Below are 19,308 nucleotides of genomic sequence, written 5' to 3' on the forward strand. Positions count from 1 at the left end.
TCTTCGAAATCTTGTAAACGCGCCCACGTGAACATCATGCTCTGCACGCAGCGTATTTAGTTTACCGTTGACGATGTCCACGTATTGTTTGTTTGACGCATCCTGGTCGGATTCGGGATTCGCTAACGCGGTTATTTTGTTGCCGCTCATGCTGAGTTCGCCTGTCATCGTGTCACCGGCTTTTTTCACACATTTATCAACACCTTTATCAATACTGTCTTTGATGCTTGCGATTGATATATTCGAGTCCTTGATCCGGCCGCCATCACTAAATGCAACGAAGTTATCCTTGGTAGCTCCAAGAACTCTGCGAATTATATCATTCCACTTAATGTTGCTCGTTCTTAGTTTTCCTTGCCTGTCTTGGAAAATAGCAACTTCATCTGGGTCAACTCCAGCTATATTCAAAAGATTATCGACTTCATCTTTGGTCGCATATTTTGAGAGATCAGCATCTGTGCTTGGTTTACCTCCTCGTGTGAAAGGTCTTCCGTAAATATCCACCATTATTCTTATTGCTGTTTTTCAAATGCTAGCATTTCTCGATGCGGTATATTCATACACTACTTTATGAGGAGGAGTTGCTGGATTTCTTGAGATTGCATCAAGAACATTTAAAACCTCCCTCCCACAAATGGGCGGATCAATTAATGTTTGTGTTGGTAACGTCGACTGCCACACTGGAACATTAGAAAATCTGCTGACATACTTGAGAAACTCAACTGGCGGTGCTAAACCGTACGAATCAAAATAGATAATTCCACGTGGATCGATCGCGTAAGCAACCCAGTGAGTTCCCGGACCATCTTTGTTGTCGAGATTGATAATGCCAGTTTCTGGATTATTCGGTCGTTGCGGTAATTGATCTCGCATAAATACGCCTCTGAAATGTTTTACACGCAATTTTTTAACAGCATCGAGTAAATCAAAATTGCTCAACGGCGTTAGAATTTTTTTGGATACCATGATGGTGGAGTTCCTGGTAGTCTTAGACCGCGTCCCTTTTTTTTCTTGTATCCTTTTCCCGTTGCCTTTTTTAGTGCCATTCCAGCTGCAGTTCCAACTGCACCGAGTGCTGCGGCTTTTGCTACGGCTGGTGCTGCCGCGGCAATCAACGCCGGTATTGCTGCGAGAAGAGGAAATATTCCACCGGTTTTAGTCATGTCCTTGATAGCTGCAGCAGAGAAATCAAGTCGGACACCGGTTTTTGCTGTTAGTGCCTTATTAAAATGTTTAAGCTGAGTATTAGTCAACGACAATTTGTTTGGACCACCAGTAATCTGATCTCGTTTTAGTGTTATTGATGTCCCGCACGTGCTTGCGTTCTTTGATTGCAATTTCTTCGTTTGACCGGAAGTCAAGGTGACATTAACATGACTGTATGACATTATATCCTAAGTTTGATTTTAATTGCGTTACATATTCTCGATTGGAGCGTCGATGACCCTCATTCGTCCGCCAACACCTTCAAGCAGCATTGCTTTATCGGAGAGTATGACAGCAATCGCTCTGTAACCACCAGCAGGAACACCTACACGAGCTCGGAAATGTAGGTCGACAACAGATTGTTTAACCAGATCAAGATGTTCCAGCGAAAAGTAATAAATCGGATATAAACTCATAAAGTCTCGCTGTGATATTTGCAGGCCAGTGTCTACATTAAGGTCGCGCCCCATAAATGACATCAGACGATGATACGCGCGTGCGACACGATGATGTTCGAAATCTATTAATATATCCTCAGATGGCTCCTGATGCCCATTTATTCTCAACGAAACTTCAGAAACTCCAAGTGTATCAAATACCATTGGATTTCTTTCCTGGCTATCTGTTCTAGCACGGTATTGAAATGCAATGAAAATATGTCGTGGTGCTGATACTCCTTGTTGCGATGATATATGCCATGTAAACAACCCACCATTATCACCCTGAATAACGTCTGTGGTTGTTGTTTTCCAGGATAGCAGTGATTTACCGCCCGTGTCCATGAAAGACAACAGTCGTTGTTCTTCGGTGATTGACGGAGACAACACTGGCATCCACAACCACAGTTTAGTTAGTATTACCTGACCAGGGGCAACAGCAGCATCTCGCCAGATAGCGTCATTATCATCAGGTTTTCGCACAAGTACAACTGTGTGTTTGGCACCGAATATGACCTTGTGGACATCTCTGCAGAATCCAAAGATGTGAGACAATGGAATCACACCTGAGAACTCTTCATCTCCACTTAACATCGATCTACGTGTTGCAAAACCCAAATTAAAATTTTCGTTCATCGATGCAACTGCGTCACCGGCATTATTCATTGTTACATTCCTGTTCTCGGGGCTGTCGGTTATATCCTTTGCAAACATCATTGATGGTCCGGCTGATCTGGTGTAATCATCCGAGTATCTCGCCAACCCGAGAATTGTTGTGGCAACGTCGACGTTATCATGAATTGTTTCAATTTCTTTTCCATCTATCATGTAAATAGCGGATTTAAATAACGCCATGATGCCGTTGTTAACAAATCCAACTCGGTCGCCGATTCCGTAGTTAGTGTTATCATTCTTTAAAAGCCTACCTTCAACTTCGATGAAGGCCTCAGCGGGCAAGAAGTATCTACTTGTATCCTGGACCTGTAGTTCAATTCTTCCGCGTTGGTTAGGATCACGTGCTTCATAAGAATAATATTGAAAATCACGTACAGAATCATCTTTAAGTACTGGTTTGGACATATCAAACGCGTCATTGGATTTTCGTGCAAACATTATTATTATTTGTGATGATCTAATTAAAATGTTATCGTCACCGGAAACCACTACCAGCTATCAAATTAGCAGTTACACTATCTTGCAACGCTTTGGAGGTAATTCCTGCTGTTGCGATCTCAGCTAATTTCTGATTTACGGCCTTATTTACTACGCTACTAACATTTGCCGGCATAGCTTCAGTGGATGGTAGTTTTACTGGCACCAACCTCTCGACTGGGTTTTTTTTTCGTATCAGCTGTGCTAGTCGATCCTTGATTGATTGAAATGCTTTCCCGGCAAGACTACCAACAGTGCCAATGGCTTTATCCTTGACAACATCAGCGGCTTTCATCGCGAATTGTTTTGCTAACGGTCCAGCTTTCGGAGCGATTCTTGTGACTAAATCCCTAACAACATCACCGACTCCATCTCCGTAAACAACCTCGTATACTGGTAATCGTGAGTTTACTACTCTGACACTTCTTGGTCTGCGAAAAGAATCGTGTAGTATCATTTTATTTAATTATTGTTTATCTAACTGAATTTGCTAGCAAATTTAATTATTAGTCGCTGTGGTAACCGTCTGCGAGTTCATCAATGAGCCCCCGGTAGATGCTGATATCCATGATGCCACGCTGAAATAGTCTCTGACAGATATCTGCGGCTTCATTTATAATTTCCGGAGAATTGTTTCCGGCACGTCTTCCTCCGATGAGAACTTCCAACCGTGATACATCATCGATGATATTATTAGGGCAGGCAATAAAACCGGATCCTAAACCCTCCCCTGTTGATGGTACAATTCTTGGGGATAAAATGTCTTGAGGCAAACTTTCAGAAGATGTTGTTAAGCTAATTATCGGCGACCTAGTTTGTTTGAATTTTTGGCCCCGCGGACTTCCTTCAGATGCAGCCTCGTATTCACTTAACGGAGTTAGGTCAGGATCTATTGCTCTTCGCCGTGAAGGATATTGTTGTCGTTCTGTGTGTTGCAACGGTGATTTTTCTTCTTGAGGTTGCGATGGTGGAATTTCAAGTTTACGTATAGCATCTACAAGTCTATCGTATTTTGTATCGTCCCTGCTGATTTGTTTTTTATTTTCACGTATACGATACGAATATTTGATAAAATTATCATCTGTCATAGAACCGTGTTCTGGGTTTAAAGACACATCTCTTCTAATCAATCCTAACAGTATTGTCTCAGGTAATTTCTCTTCTGGTACATTTTTAAGAAGTTCAATATAATCCGGCGTAAATCTTTTGGCGGGGTCAGTAATTCTCCCTGTTACTCGCTTACCAGCAGGTACTGACACAACAACTTCATCGGGTGGAGGCGGGGGTTTAAGTCCAGCTGAAATATCCTGTAAAATTTTCCTTTGCTCTATTAAAGCCTCTTTGGTAACAGCTGCGGATTTTTCAGTAGCTTTGGTCACGGGTTTAAATAATTCCTCCGTAGTCTCTGCAAAGCCTTCCCGTGCTTGCTGTCTTAGTTGTAATTTTTGTCTGACACTATCACGGACAGGAAGAAATTTCTGAATTGCTTCGAGACGTTCTCGAGCTAATCTAGTCGTATGTGCTTCTCCAATATTTGCCATTATTTATTTGTCAATGATTTAATTCCGCTAACATAAAAATGTTTTTCCTTGGAAACTCATTTCCCAGAGCAGCAGAGGGGATGGACCCGACCCATGGATTTTTCAATAACGACCCCGCCACGGAAACTGTTTCAGATTTATTGAAGTAACCCAAGTTGTCAGTGCAAACTCAACGAGTTTGTCCCTGGAAACTCTTCGAGTTTTCGGGGGACATTTTTTTTTGTCCTGTATTCTGAATAGAAGGGTTTATTTCGTCGAAATAAGCCCTCTATCGAGGAATAGTTTCCTGGAGGGGTTTATTGTGCAAAAAGTTTCGGTCTGTACAGCCCCTCTGCTGCTTAGACAGTGGGTGACTTGTGGCGTAAGGCCATGCTGGAATGAAGTATCAGGCCAAAGCAATGAAGTTAAAAGTTTATGGGCTCAATGGGATCAGCTTGAGTTTCACAATGGATTATTGTGCCGGAGATACCAAACGTGTGATGGTAAAGCGGGACGTCATCAAGCTATTGTCCCCTAGAAACTCAGGAAAAGTGTATTAAAATTTTCTCATGATAGTAAAACTGGAGGCCATCTAGGGATTTCAAAAACCCTTAATAAAATCAGGCAAGGATATTATTGGGTTGGACTACAACATGATGTTAGGGACTGGTGTAGTACATGTGAAATATGTGCAAGAAAAAAGTCCCCAGGCAAGAAGAGAAGAGCCCCGATGCAACTCTGCAAGTCAGGAAGTCCGATGGATAGAATAGCATTGGATATTATGGGACCGTTGCCAGAAACTTCACTTGGGAATAAATATATTCTGGTGATTGGAGACTATTTTACTAAATGGACAGAGGCATTTGCAATGCATAATCAGGATGCCATAGCCATAGCTAGTGTACTTGTTGAAGAGATAATCTGCAGATTTGGCGTGCCCCGTCAAATTCATTCGGATAAAGGAACACAATTTGAATCTGAAATTTTCCAGAAAATGTGCAGATTACAGAGTATCGAAAAGACAAGGACAGCTGCTTACCACCCACAAAGCGATTAAATGGTTGAAAGGTTCAACAGAACGCTCGCTGTTATGCTTTCTGCACATGTAAATGAACATCAGGATAACTGGGATGAACACTTGCCAGTCTACAAATTTCACTCCAAATTTCTTGATGCTTGGTAGGGAAGTGACCGTTCCACTCGATATTCAATCTGGACGGCCACCAGATACATATTCTAGAAATACCTGGGTTGAAAACCTTTCGGAAACGATGCGTTTAGCTCATCAATTTGCAAGGAACCACCTTAACCAAAGTATGTTACGCCAGAAGAGATTCTACGACAGTCGATTGAAATGGGAACAGTTCAAACCAGGTGATTTGGTTTGGGTTTACACTCCACAAAGGAAAACAAGACTTTCAAGTAAATTGCAGTCTAGGTGGAAGGGACCATTTCAAATTGTTAAAAAACTCAGTCATGTGACATACCGCGTAAAGTGTGGATATAAGGGCAAATCGCAAGTGATTCACGTGGACAGGATTAAATCCTGTAAAGTCCGAGATAGCAACGATAATGAGGATATGCGTCAAAGTGATGATGATATCGATGAGCATGACAATGCTAGCTACAATAATCTCGATGATACATCCAGAAATAAGGATCTATCTTGGCCGTACCCTGTGGAAAGTACCGCCTCGGAACACCCGTTACCAACGACCCAGAGTGGACGCCAAAGGCGACGCCCGAGCTGGTGGAAAGAATACACGTTTTAGATAAAAACTTCAATTCCAAAATTCGTATGAGTTTCTATGAACTTCAGTTGTGAAAATTTAAAAAGTAAAAAAGAAGTGCTGAAAGTGAATACCATTAGGTTAAAATAGGACTTGTCTGAAATATTCGGCTGGATATACGGTGTGTGACTATACATTTAGAACTCTTGAATTATACAATAGAGCTTGCTTATGCTAAACAAAAAGAACTTTAATTGCAACGATTTTTCTTTTATAATATCTAGTCTTATTGAATATTTTTTGAAGCTTTAAAAAAAATAATATATATATATATATATAAACATATTGCGGTTTTAGTGTGAGGACACACTTAATCGGAGGCATGGGTAATTTGTAGCAAGGTATATTTGCTGACTTTGTAAATAGTTCCCAAAGCTAGCCTGTTAAGTGACAGAGATCACACTAGGTCAGTGTGTTTGTCTAATGGTGCCGTAAAATGGAGAGACGATCTGATAAGGACAGAGGCTGGCTGGTGCGTGTTCTCTAGGCAGTGATATTGTTATAGGCTTCAGATGTAAGGTTAATGACCTTGTGATCTTGGAAAAGATTGTAATATGTCACTGTCAGGAACAGTTATAGGGAGGATAGAAAAATCTGAGAAAATCTAGAAGTTAAGTTAGTATAAGAGAGTCCATTGTAAGATCTAGACCGGGTTGCATGCTACAAAAGCTTCGTAAAGGAAGCTTCTGGGGACAGAACTACCGGGTAGTCAAGTCCCGAGTCTCAGAGAGACAGGATAGAACAATGCAGTAGGCCGAGAACAAGACTAGTTGCTGGAGAAAGAGAGAGAGAGAGAGAGAAGGAGGAGGAGAAAAGGAGACAAAAGGGGAAGAGGATAGGAAGAATCGGAGTACGGAAAACGCCGGAAGGAGGAAAGGAATTGGCGGAGTAACACAGATGAGTAGAAACCAAGTACAGGGGAAAGCCATCTCACACTATAATCACGTGATGAAATAGGTTGTTACATGGTCGAGAGGAAGAAGATTGGTTGAGAAATTAATATCGTTTAATTTGTATTAAATTGTTATTCTTTTGAATTTCACCTTTGTGTTCTTAATAATTTAATTGTCGGTATTGCTGACTGGGGGCTCGGAGCTTTACCTCTCTCTTTCACTAATTTCACTTCCTACAAAAACGAGCCAGGGTGGGAATTCCATAGTAATTCAAATTAATATTGGGAGCATTCCACCCCAACGCATAACAGTGGGTCACATAGAACTTCACTATATATATATATATATATATATATATATATATATATATATATATATATATATATATATATATATATATATATATATATATATATATAGTTCTAATAGTATTCTGTATTCTGGTACTCCTAACATTGCTAAACAAAATTGTCTGGGATTACTTGTAATTATAGGTTACTGCAATTGTATGGGAAAATATGAACGAGTTTTTCGAATGGAAATACTGCACGACCTTGGGAGTGCAGTATATCCATCCAACAAAACGAGTTCATATTTTGCCATACAAATACAGTAACCTTTTTATTATATGCTAATTTTTTAAATTCTACCTAATGCATAATTATATTAACAAAATACACTACACGAAACAAAATAACCGAATGTATGCCGCATTCCAAACTAAATACATAAGCGCATATTCATCATTACACAACAACGTTATTACTGCGCACATAACTCCGCCCATATAAATTTTAACTTATTCGCGCGCTCGACATAACTTTCGAAAGAAAATGGCGTGTCTAGTTAAAATTGAAATTTGGAGTCATATTGTGTCATGAATGTGCATTGTAATAACGTTTCCATTTGATCTGGAATGAATAGATTTGTTGTTTTTTTTTTCGATTCTACGAAATTTCGTGATTATGGACTGGATTTGTATGTGACAATTCCACATGAGATACATGGGATAGAAAAAGCTAGGGAGAAGCGCGTTGACATCTGCAAATGTGTTTCTGTTTCTGTCATTGAATGTTTGAAATCATAATGTGGGAAAAATATGAAGTCTTTCAATTGCAATTATCAAAAAGACGCTATGGAATTTAATTCTTATTTCATTTTGAGTGCAGTAAGGAGGATGGAATTGCACTTATCATCGAAATTATAGCATAATTTCGAAATGTATAATCAAGATTGAGAACCTATGACATGGTTCATGTATTTCGGATTTGCAGAACTAAGAAAATACAGTTTGAGGAAATTAAGGATGTAAAACTGTAAGTATTTTTTTTGGTTGCCATTCTTATCACCAACTAAAGCTGACAGTATATGACTTGTCACTTGTATGTTATTTGTAAGGACCCTTTCTTGCATCTGTTGTATACTGTATCTAGCCTAAATACGAAACATTGTAACAACGCGGAATGTGCCAAAGCAGCTGGTATGTGGCAGTCCCGAAAAATCTGTTTTTGTTCATTCAGAAAGAAATTTAAACAACCACAACATAAAGCGCCTCTTACGCGAGTGTACATGATTTGTTTACAAATCAAACTTGCTGGCGTCCGCGTCCATTGTTTGTTTACAACAAAAAGTAGTTCCTTTATGCACGTAAATGCTCTATGTGTATTGCCGCGCGGGATCAGTATCGGGTAATATTGCTCGATTCTGACAATGTAAAGTTAACGGGGGAAAAAATGAGCATACAATAGTACTCTGTATAAAAATGCTTTGCATAATTGCACAGATAATTGGTTTCTAAATGAGAAAATTTATGTATGCCAACCACAGTTAGAACCACGTACAAAATCACTGTTCCATTTGGTATCGACATGGAGCTTCTTCATTTAATATTTCAACATTTAATATCTAAATAACAAATAGACATATCCAGGATGCATGTAATATTAAATACTTGAATGTACAGGATTCGAATTCCTCAGTTTGATGTCATTGTAGATATGCATACATACGTAATACTAGACACTACAATTTCTCCTGTTAAAATAGGCAATATCCATCCATATCATCCAGCAAAAGAATACATTTACTTGTGGTAAAGCCCCAATGCCACCGTTCTTCATAAATGCCACTATTCTTCGTATCAAACTAAGGTTTACTAGTGTTAAAGTTTATCTCTTGAACTAAATAAATGTTTCACATTTTCTGAGCTGATAACAATGCATTGAAGTCCTGAAATACAATACAAACACATGTTTAGCATCATCTCAAGGTTACATAAAATCTCCTGAACTATTAATAGGAGTATCAGCAGTATGACAGATGAATGCACATATGTGAAACAAGAAAAAAATAAAACACTTCTGTAATTACCCGTAATTCATGTATTTTTTCGTATCCTTTAAGTTTTCGTACAGAATCCAGTTATCAAAATAATAATTATTTAAATGTATCATAATTTTTCGTACATATTTATTTGTATTTTTCGAAAAAAATACATTAAGTTATCGGACATAAAATTTCTACTAAGAAGGTTTACGTTTGCAAAAAAAGATCGAAAATAGTTCATTGCCATTTTGCTTTTACAAATATTAATAATTAATTGTTGGTGAGAAAATACAATAATTGATGCATAAGCATGGGCGCCAGCAGCATAAGTCAAGGGGGTCACATGACCCCCGACAAGTTTAATCATGCAAATGAAGCTGAAAATATGTCACAAAATTCTGTTCAAAACGCTTAGTAAATATTAGCTTTTGTTTCAGACTGCTTACTATACTAACTCTCCTGGCCGTCACTGACTGACCCCCCCCCCCCCCCAGCGCAAAATAATCCTGCGGGCGCCCATGTGCATAAGCTCTCTTTTTGTCGTTACAATATCTACTGGTGTTTATTAACAAATGAACAAAGGACTTCACAGATAATATCTTTAAATATTATCATTAATTAGTTCTCCTTATTAAGTCCGTCACCGTAACAAAACACCACGTACATTTTAAAATTAGTTCGGAATACGTTGGATGCTATCTTATCCTACAAAAATTACATCTCAGTACACGCTTAAGTGAAGACCACATGCTATTCGTCAACTAGTCTTATTGTTTCATTATAGTCATACAAACATAAAATATTAAAACCTAGTCATTTTCTATCGTAAATATGAAAGTCACTGACTCCGTTAAATTGATTCGTATATATACTTATACTATCTTTTAAGGACTTGTTCTGTTTTGACTTGGATATAATTAATAAATCTATTCTATGATATACCCCAGTATTATCTTTATTGGCGAGTTCGATTAACAAGTAATGCGTATGATCGCTTGTCCTTATAACATCTGCTGTATGGACAATGGCTTCAATAGCACAGTGACAGATTTTCATTTCCCTAAGAGAGCCTCATTTCCCTACTGGCAGCCTTGCTGATTTGACCTCTTCTGTCGATTCTTGCACTCTATCTGGTTTCAACTAGAATAACCCAAATGCTAAGCATGTTTAATTACCCTGTAAATAATACTGCATAGCCATGTGGTTGTTGTGACAATGTACATCGTAATTAAAATAAATTGTTGATTTAATGGTGTTTACTAATAATGGAATATAGTAGAGTCATAATACATGAGGATTATCACAATCATCAGGTAAGTCTTTTTTTTCTCTTTGCAAACGCTACAAATAAAAACCAACCTGAATAAATATGGTGTTGTACACTGACAAAATTTTGTTAATCTCTCTCTCTCTCTCACACACACACACACACACACGTGCGCGGTCGTGCGCCTTAACTAAAACGTGATTTCAAGTTCTTTATTTTTCATTGCAATTTGATAATGAGTTAATTGTTAATGTAAAAATACAATACGCACTTAATTTCTTGACAATGTGGTCTCAAATCGTTGCGTACAATTTACCAATAAATAATACCCATAACTTATACATGTACAAACCATCTTAATCATTTTGCCAACATTACACAACATGACAGCTACATATGCCCTAAATGCAGACGAGCTTGCACACTGAGACATAATCCTCTCTCTCTCTCTCTCTCGTTCACTAATACAAAAAATCTTGGAGTACTTTTATTTTTATTGTAATTAGATTCTTGAGTTGAGAGCAGAATGAGACAGAAATATATGTTTACTTTGTATGTGTGTACCGTTAGGTTGTCGAGTAGCGTGTGTTCGGTAGAACTTGTTTAGGTACGATCCCTTTATTTTTCGTACACGGTCAGTACCACCAAATGATAATTATTTATTTTACATATAATTTTTCGTACACTGAAATTAATAATTATTTTTTGTGTACGAAAAATAACATGAAATACGGTAATATGGCAACGATATAAGAAAAGTTGAAGCACAGAAGCAAATTTCACAACATAAACTTGATGTGCAACAAAAGACTATGATATCTACAAGTATTTATTATGTAATGCATTTTATCCCACCCACCCATCCGTACACCAAAATGGCTGTGCTTACCATAAGTTTTGGCTACACCGCAACGCCCGCAAGCACGTGCACAAGCTTTATTCATGAAATTTGGGTTAGTCTCGCATTGGCCACTTTTCGCCCAAACGGCACACTGCCAATCATCACCGTAGGTGTTTACAACACAGGTTGCTGAAATACATAAATGTAATAAAGAAAGAAAGAAAGAAAGAGAAAATGAATAAATGTATAAAAATAACAGTAAAAGACGAACAGAGTGAACATATCCAAATTGCTGAATATCATAAAAGCTACTAGGGGACGACACATGAATGCTTACATCTATTTGTAAAGGATACCCAAGTGGTTATTAATTTATGGACTACTTGATCAATCAATCGATATAATTACCAAAGCATATATACACATGTGACTACTATAAAGACGTGGCGACTATAATACGTTTGGTACAGCCAAATGACCACACACAAAAAACAGTTGACATTGATGATGAATAAATTACATACAATGTTTGGACTGGTTTACCTGGTTTGACATGTACTAATTTTGTTATGTCCTTTTGAATTAATCACACCTGCTATATCAGCAAAGAATTTCTCAAATTCAAAAATTATTTTCCTGGGTCATTTCAAATGGATAATGAATATGCAAGGCTTGCACTTCCTGGAACGCTTTGGAAAGAGTTGAACATCTGTCAACAACTCTTTCCTTGTGTTAAGGCAACTGTTTGCCCCCTTCAGATCATGCTTTATCCCTTTATTGAGAAAGAAAATTATGTTTCTCCGAGAATACTTACTCAATCACATTATATTAAGACATAAGTCTACTACTCCCTGAATCCATTGCTACTAAATAGATGGAAACCATCTTTTCCCAGTCTATTCATATAGAATAACTCTTGCTCATTTCCTCCCCTTGCTGCATCAGGTGTCGCCAGTTTTAAAAGCTGAGCGATAAGAGAAGTTGGATACTCACATGATGTAGTGGGTGGGAGGGTTTTAAGTAATGTGATTGGATAACTATTCTCGGAAAAACAATTTACTTAAAAACTTGCTTTCTCCTTCAAATATGTTTCCCGAACCCATCACATTAAGAGAATAGGTAATAGGAGGAGGAGATGCTGAGCATATAACCTCTACCTCTGTTAACCTCTAAGGAATATGTTGGATTCCCTTAGTAAATGATAACCCTTTTTCCAAATGATAAGCAACTCAGCCTAGGGTTACATGATTGTTACTTCTATGCAGTTAAGATGAGTATCGAAAAGTCCTTAATAAAAATTCACTGGCGAATCAAGCAAAGTTAATAGGGTATGTTGAGTATCATATAGATCTGGTGGTCATCTCGGCCCCTGACACAGGACCCACCCAATCTACAGTTTGTAACTACGATGTTAAATCTCAGAGATAGAAACCTGAAGGTAGACTATGCATGCCAGCCTACGACCTATACTATGTCTCTGATCGAAACATTGCATGCGAACGCTAAGCTCGGGGAACACGCTCTCATCTCTTGAGTTGAAATTTTCCTGAGACAGGATTGATCTTGTGATATTTTGGAATACTCCGAGCGTATAACCCACGTCAGCTACGAAGACATGGTACTAGGGGTGATATCCTGTTATTCAGCTTTCACTGGAAGAAAGAGTCGTTGGAGTGTGCTTCGATTTGTCTCCATGTGCTTCAAGTAGAGCCTGAGGGCCTGAACATGGTCTTGCATGGCTGTTGCTCTCGATTTATCTATTAAGGAATGCGAGCTTATGACTATTTTCACTTGCCTAAAGACGGTAATCTATTCTTGGCCACAAATCCCGGTTGTCAAGAGGATAACCGAACCATCAGATCTGAACTGAAGATAGTTTGGATCCACTGAAAGAGCATGCAATTCGCTTATCCTGCATGCTGACGATAAGATTGTCAGGAGACATGTTTTGTATGCTAGTAGTTTCAGTGAAGGATGAGCTAAAGGCTTGAACTTATTGGAATTGGGCTATGTTAGAACCCAGGACAGATTCCATTTGAGAAATCGGGTGAGTGATTTTGGGCTTTGTAAATCAAAAAAAGCTAGCAAATCTGATAGGTCCTTATCAGATCCGACATCCTGTCTGAAAGTGTCAGTGATCATTGAGCGTTAGCCTTGGATAGATACTGGAGCCAACGTTTTCTCCTCGAAGAGGCAGAGAAAAAAGTCGGTGAGTTGGGCATTTGAGGCACTCAAAGGAGCAATGCTAAAAGTTTTACAAAATTCATTGAACACCCTCCATTTTCCACCATAAGCTTTCAGAGTGGATGGCATTCTTGCTCGGGAGATTCTCTCCACAACAGAAGGTTTGAGCTGTTTGTTTAGCAAGGCTGTTTTGATAAGAGCCATGCGTGAAGAACACAACGTTTCGAACAGGGGTGGAACACTTGCGACTGCAGTTGCTTGAAAAGGTTAGGTCTGGCCAGAATCTTCCTGGGTAGATCCATAGATAGGTCTAATAGATCTTTTATCTAGAACTTCTCCGCGGGGGGGGGGGGGGCTGTCTGAATAACATTTGCAAGTTTGACCCTGGAAGTTCTGGATTATTTTCGATACTAAAACTGCGGAAGGGTGGGTAAACGCATATCTCCCTTCCTAGCTTACTGACAATGCATCCAATGCCCATACGTCTGGGTCTGGAAGTGGAGAGACAAAGGTGGGCAACTTGTATTTCCACCTTGTCGCAAACAGATTTATCGTTGGACATCCCCAAGGAGCGCAAATCTGTATAAAGACTAATTAATGGAGGCAAGTCCATGTGAACAACTTGACCCTTCCTGGATAGCGTCTGCCAGGATACTAAGTCTGTCAGGAGTATATCGGATTTGTACATTGATGTTGACTTCTTCGCACCAAGAATCTGCCAAAACAGAACACACAAATCGGGTGATTTGGTTCACCCTTGTTTGAGGAAGTAGGCCATCACTACCGAGTTGTCCGATATGACGTGGACCGGCTTTCCCGAGGAAAGCTCATTCCAAAAATGAACGGCGTTAAAAATATCTTTCATTTCCAGAAGATTGGTGTGGAGTTCCTGATTACCTGGTTTGCATGTGCGGCTGACCGTCGCCAAGTCCGGCATCAGATTGCCACCCCAACCGTTTGTACTGGCGTCGATACAAGCTATCATTTCTGTTTGTGGTTTCCCCAGAGACACCCCCGACATCAGTCAATCATGACTGAGCCATTGACTGAGGAAAGATCGTATTGTGGGTGTGATCATGACTTGTTGATCTATGGTGTCTGAGAATAGGCACCACTGAGCTAGCATTTTCATCTGAAAAGGCACATAATGAGAAGGCCGATCGGAATCAAGTCCGATACCGCACTGAATAATCCCAGGAGTTGCAAGAATTCTCGTGCTATAACCTGAGTCTAGTTGGAAACTGACTATATGTGTTCTGTGATTCGCGTTTCGCGATCGTGTGGTAGTCTTACCCGATTGAGAAATTCCATACCAAGGTAGACAAAACAATTAGATGGAAGAAGGTCAGATTTGTCCCAGTTGACAAGAAAACAGAGGTGATGTACCAATGAGGGGAGCTCGTTCCTGCCTTTGAGTAGAACATTTTTTCGAAGATATCGTCCAAATATGCTGCCTTCGCTGTATATGAAGTCGACCGGAACAGGCTGAAGACGCAAATAATAATGTTGGTAAAAGCCCAAGGGCTGATATTTAGGCCAAAGGGTAGCACTTTGAGTTGAGAAATCTTGTCGCGATAAGAAAATTGAAGGAGTTTCCATGACTCTGGATGGATAGGGACGTGGAAATATGCGTCGGTCAGATCTAGACTGATGGTATACTCGTCCTTCATGATGGAGAGATGGATTAATTTCGCGATCTACATCTTGAACTTGGGTGGTAGGATATATTGATTGAGACAACTCAGGTCAATTGTCGGTCTTAGCTTCCCGTTGGCTTTCTGAATTAGAAAGAGTCTTGAGTGAAACCCCAAAGACTGTGATTTGTGGACAATCTCCACTGCCCTTCTGGTAATAAGTGACCACATCTCCTGTTCTAAAAAGTCATCCTTCACCCGATCTGACGGTGTGTGCAAGAGAAGGGATCAAGAAGGAAGGGGGAGGTTGAATAAATGAAATTCGAAGCCCTTCTGAAACAATCTGGATCACCCAATCGTTCTGATGGAAAAGCGTGATCCAGGGAGATTGAAATAACTGTAGACGGACGCCCACCGGTAGACTGGTTAGGGGAGGAGGGTGAACGTGTCACTTTTGTCACTGGAAAGTTTGAAAGTGGAGAAACTCGCTCTCTCGACTCCACGGTACTTTCTTCTTCTAGATTGATCAGACTATCCCCTGGTATTGTTCTGTGATCTCGATTGAGTCCAAAACCTTACAGATCCCTTGTCTCTATTCCGCCTATCATCCCTTATTAGTGGTTGTGACGGATTGTTTTCGACAATCTGGAGAGGGTCGGGCAACAAGTTGGAGGGACAGTTCCTGGGATGCTTGCCACCGAACTTCCTCAGTCTTTCCTCCGTTGAGTAAAGGTGACTCAAATGTAATTGCTCCTAAAGCCAGACTGTGGTGTACCTTAAGGGACATGATGCATGCATCACGTCGGACCAGGTCTAGATTGGCAGAAGCGGTCAGCGCATATGAAATAGAATGATGTGCTGCTCTATTGATCACCCGAGCAATTATGGCTATAGCCTCCCAAGCATGGTCATTGTCCGATTTTTCTACCAGGCGAAAAATGGCTCATGATACCAAGTCTAGCATAGAGGAAGTAGCCACTACATTCTTGTCCACTTTTTAGAAAGATGGCAGGGGCATGTAAACTGCTGACATATTCTGTCTAGTGCAGGGACATTTGTACAAAAGTGGTCTGAATGTGTTCTGTATCAGCGGTAAGGGAACTATGCCGGTACTTGGTTTTCAGTAAAGAAAGCCTTGGTATTACCCGGGTGACTAATCGGACCCGATAGCTGATAATTAATTTCTTTTATTTTGATTAATTGAGGAAGTATCCGGAATGACGGTGCATCTACCTCGTCATCCAAATCTAATGACGTCTTAACCTTATAATTCGTCGCGGCTGTAGGGAAGTGGAGGACACTACGAAACATCTAAACGTCTATAGACCTCTTCTGTGACAGCCTAGATACTAGATCTCCGTCATCACACATTTGTTAAACTGTATCAGCTTGCATTTCGGGATATACCAAACCCTGAGGTAATGATGACGCAATCTCGTCATCTTTATCCAGTTCATGGACTCTGCCTATAGGAAACGCCGTGAACAGTAGAACGGTCGCGTCGGCCGGTCGCCTGTGCATGATATGGACGAATGGTTGGCTTTTCTGGCGAAAATTCGGCAGGGACGCTGGTGGTACAAATTCCTGTAATGTGTTAACCGATATCATTATCGTCAAAGGATGGTCTGGACGGATGAATCGCTAAATCAAAACCAGATAGAACCATAAAGAGTGTCCCTTAGTCCTTGAGTATGAATAACCTCAAACTGAAGTACTCACCACGAGCTATAGTAAATATATATAGACACGCTAAGTCAATAACATATGTGTGACGATAACGCGGGTGCCACTCGGTAAGCATTAGTCTAAGAATTGAATCAGACAACTGCACTATTTACTAACTTCTCACAACAAGTTATGGTAAATATACATTGACACGCCAAGTCAATAACACATGTATAACGATAGCGTGGTTGCTATTTCGGTAAACATTAGTTGAAGACTTAAATCAGAAACGGCATTATAAAAACTTGTAACAAATTAATAACACTATAGAGTGAACGAAAAATGCAACTTAACACCGGATGAAAACTTGTTATACTGATATTACGTTTGGACGCCAAGTCAGCAGCACAGGTCTAACTATAGTGCAGTCGCGATTTTGGTAAGTTATTCTAACAGACTAAGTCTGTAAAGGTTTAATTCATCCAAAATATTGGCGAAAATATGAATTTTAAGTAAATCACATGTTGTTAACACATTAATAACAAACAATTTTTTCCAAATTCGGTAGTTTTTGCTGACAGGAATGTAAAATTTTGGCCAGGAAGAGTTATTGTCCTTGGTCTATAGGAATATACTGGGAAAAGAGTTTTCTTCTATTTAGATTTGTGTTGTTGTTGTTGTTGTGGGGTTTAACGCCATTTTTTAGCACACGATAGGCTATGCATGGCGGCCAGTATTAATGGTGGAGGAAGAACCCGGGAAAACCCCGGGAAGAACCACCGACCCACGAGAAACTACTGGCAAGCTTTCTCACATACCCACATTGGCCGAATCCTAGACTCGATCCCACGCAGACAGAGGTGAGATCCTTCTATGTAGAAGGGTTGGATTCAGGATAGAGCAGGCTTATATCCTAATATAATGTGATTGAAGAACGCATTTGAAAGAGAAATATATTTAGCCATGAGTATGATAATGGTATGAGATCGTAATAGAGGCGTTGACAAAATACCCATAAAATGACAGAAACTTTGAAGCATTTGTACATTTAATAAACTTTTCGATGATTTTTGTATTCTGAAAAATTACCGTCCAAACCAGGCTGGCCTTCCATGCATGCCTCAGACCCATCCTTACATACACAGCGGCAGTTCTCGTCCAGATAACCGTTGAAACAGCGGATTTTGGTAGGACAGCGGGCTTTAACGGAAAAACATTTTTAAAAGATAGAATACTATTTCGAGGTTATTAATGCGTAAAATGATACTTTAATTATTGTAGTCTTCTGTTACAAACATATGGTATTAATAGCCCTGTATAGTTAAATTTAATCATATCAAAACTTGACAGGGACCTTTCTTCGCCAGGTAGAAGTGATTTTCTATCTAACTTTTCCCTGTGCCTTTAATTACCGCAAAAAGTCATTAAGTTTAACACTATATCAATAAAGAGACACTTTAATAGGTGGTCACACGTAAACTCCTTTATCTGTGAGTGAAAATCAATAAAGAATTGTTGATATGGGTGACATTTGGATATTAAATACATTTTCAATCAATTTCAATCAATTCAGTCCATTGAAAAGACGACGTCCGGTCCATATTTTCCACAAATTTTCAAAATGAAAGTTGACATATTGTTTATAGTTTGTGTTATACCATTTTCTTCTTATCCAGATCTTCAGCTTACCTCGATAATACAACTTATAGTTGGTCTATTTGAAGACTAAACCGAAATTAGTCATGTAATTATACACTTGAGTAAATATAATGTAAGAGTATTTAGTTTTAAGACATGTCTTACACGACAAACTAATAAAGAAAAAAAGCTGAGAAACTTCGTTTCAAAATCATGTAAAATCATGTAAATTTCCCCAAGTCTCGAAACTTGCATGATATATCGAGCTTTTTATAAAATAATATAAAAACTAGAAGAGAAGCTACGATATATTTCATGAATATGAGGTGCGGTGGCTCAGCGAGAGGAACACAGGGAACTTCCGGTTTTGTATTTTAAAGGAAATAGCATAGGCTCAAAAGGTAATACATGTACTTAAATAACATCCTTGCATCTGGTTTGTGTATTATTTTTTGGGCCAATCATATTTCGCTGTTGACAGTGTGCCATACAGTACGTAGTTTTTGACAATGAGTGTATCTTGTATACGACGTGTGAACTTCATATGACAAATTCATATATGATTATTTCATGGAACAGGGTTCCTAAAGCTGAATCTAGTTAATGGTAAGTATGAACTTGCTTATGCATCAAACACTGTTCTCAGATTAATGAAGGAATGTATCTTAGAGTCGCAAATACCGTATTTCTCAGTAAATGGAGCACGCTGCATGTGATCGTAGGCTAGCAAATTTCGCGCAATTCGTACGTTTTGGG

General features: G+C 39.3%; 1 protein-coding gene across 1 annotated transcript in view; it reads right to left on the bottom strand.

Annotated features, from left to right (window-relative positions):
- The window catches only part of LOC149798875 (uncharacterized), a 147,182-nt gene that overhangs the window by 55,876 nt on the left and 71,998 nt on the right, over positions 1–19,308 (bottom strand). The window contains exons 9-10 of the mRNA XM_089957790.1: positions 18,004–18,114; positions 11,480–11,620 (exon numbers count right to left, since the gene is read on the bottom strand). Of these exons, the coding sequence (XP_089813916.1) occupies positions 11,480–11,620; positions 18,004–18,114 (252 nt within the window). The remainder of the gene's footprint in view (positions 1–11,479; positions 11,621–18,003; positions 18,115–19,308) is intronic.

Source organism: Sinohyriopsis cumingii, chromosome 5 (assembly GCF_028554795.1).
Source record: "Sinohyriopsis cumingii isolate HCF-2022 chromosome 5, ASM2855479v2, whole genome shotgun sequence".
NCBI lineage: Eukaryota > Metazoa > Mollusca > Bivalvia > Unionida > Unionidae > Sinohyriopsis > Sinohyriopsis cumingii.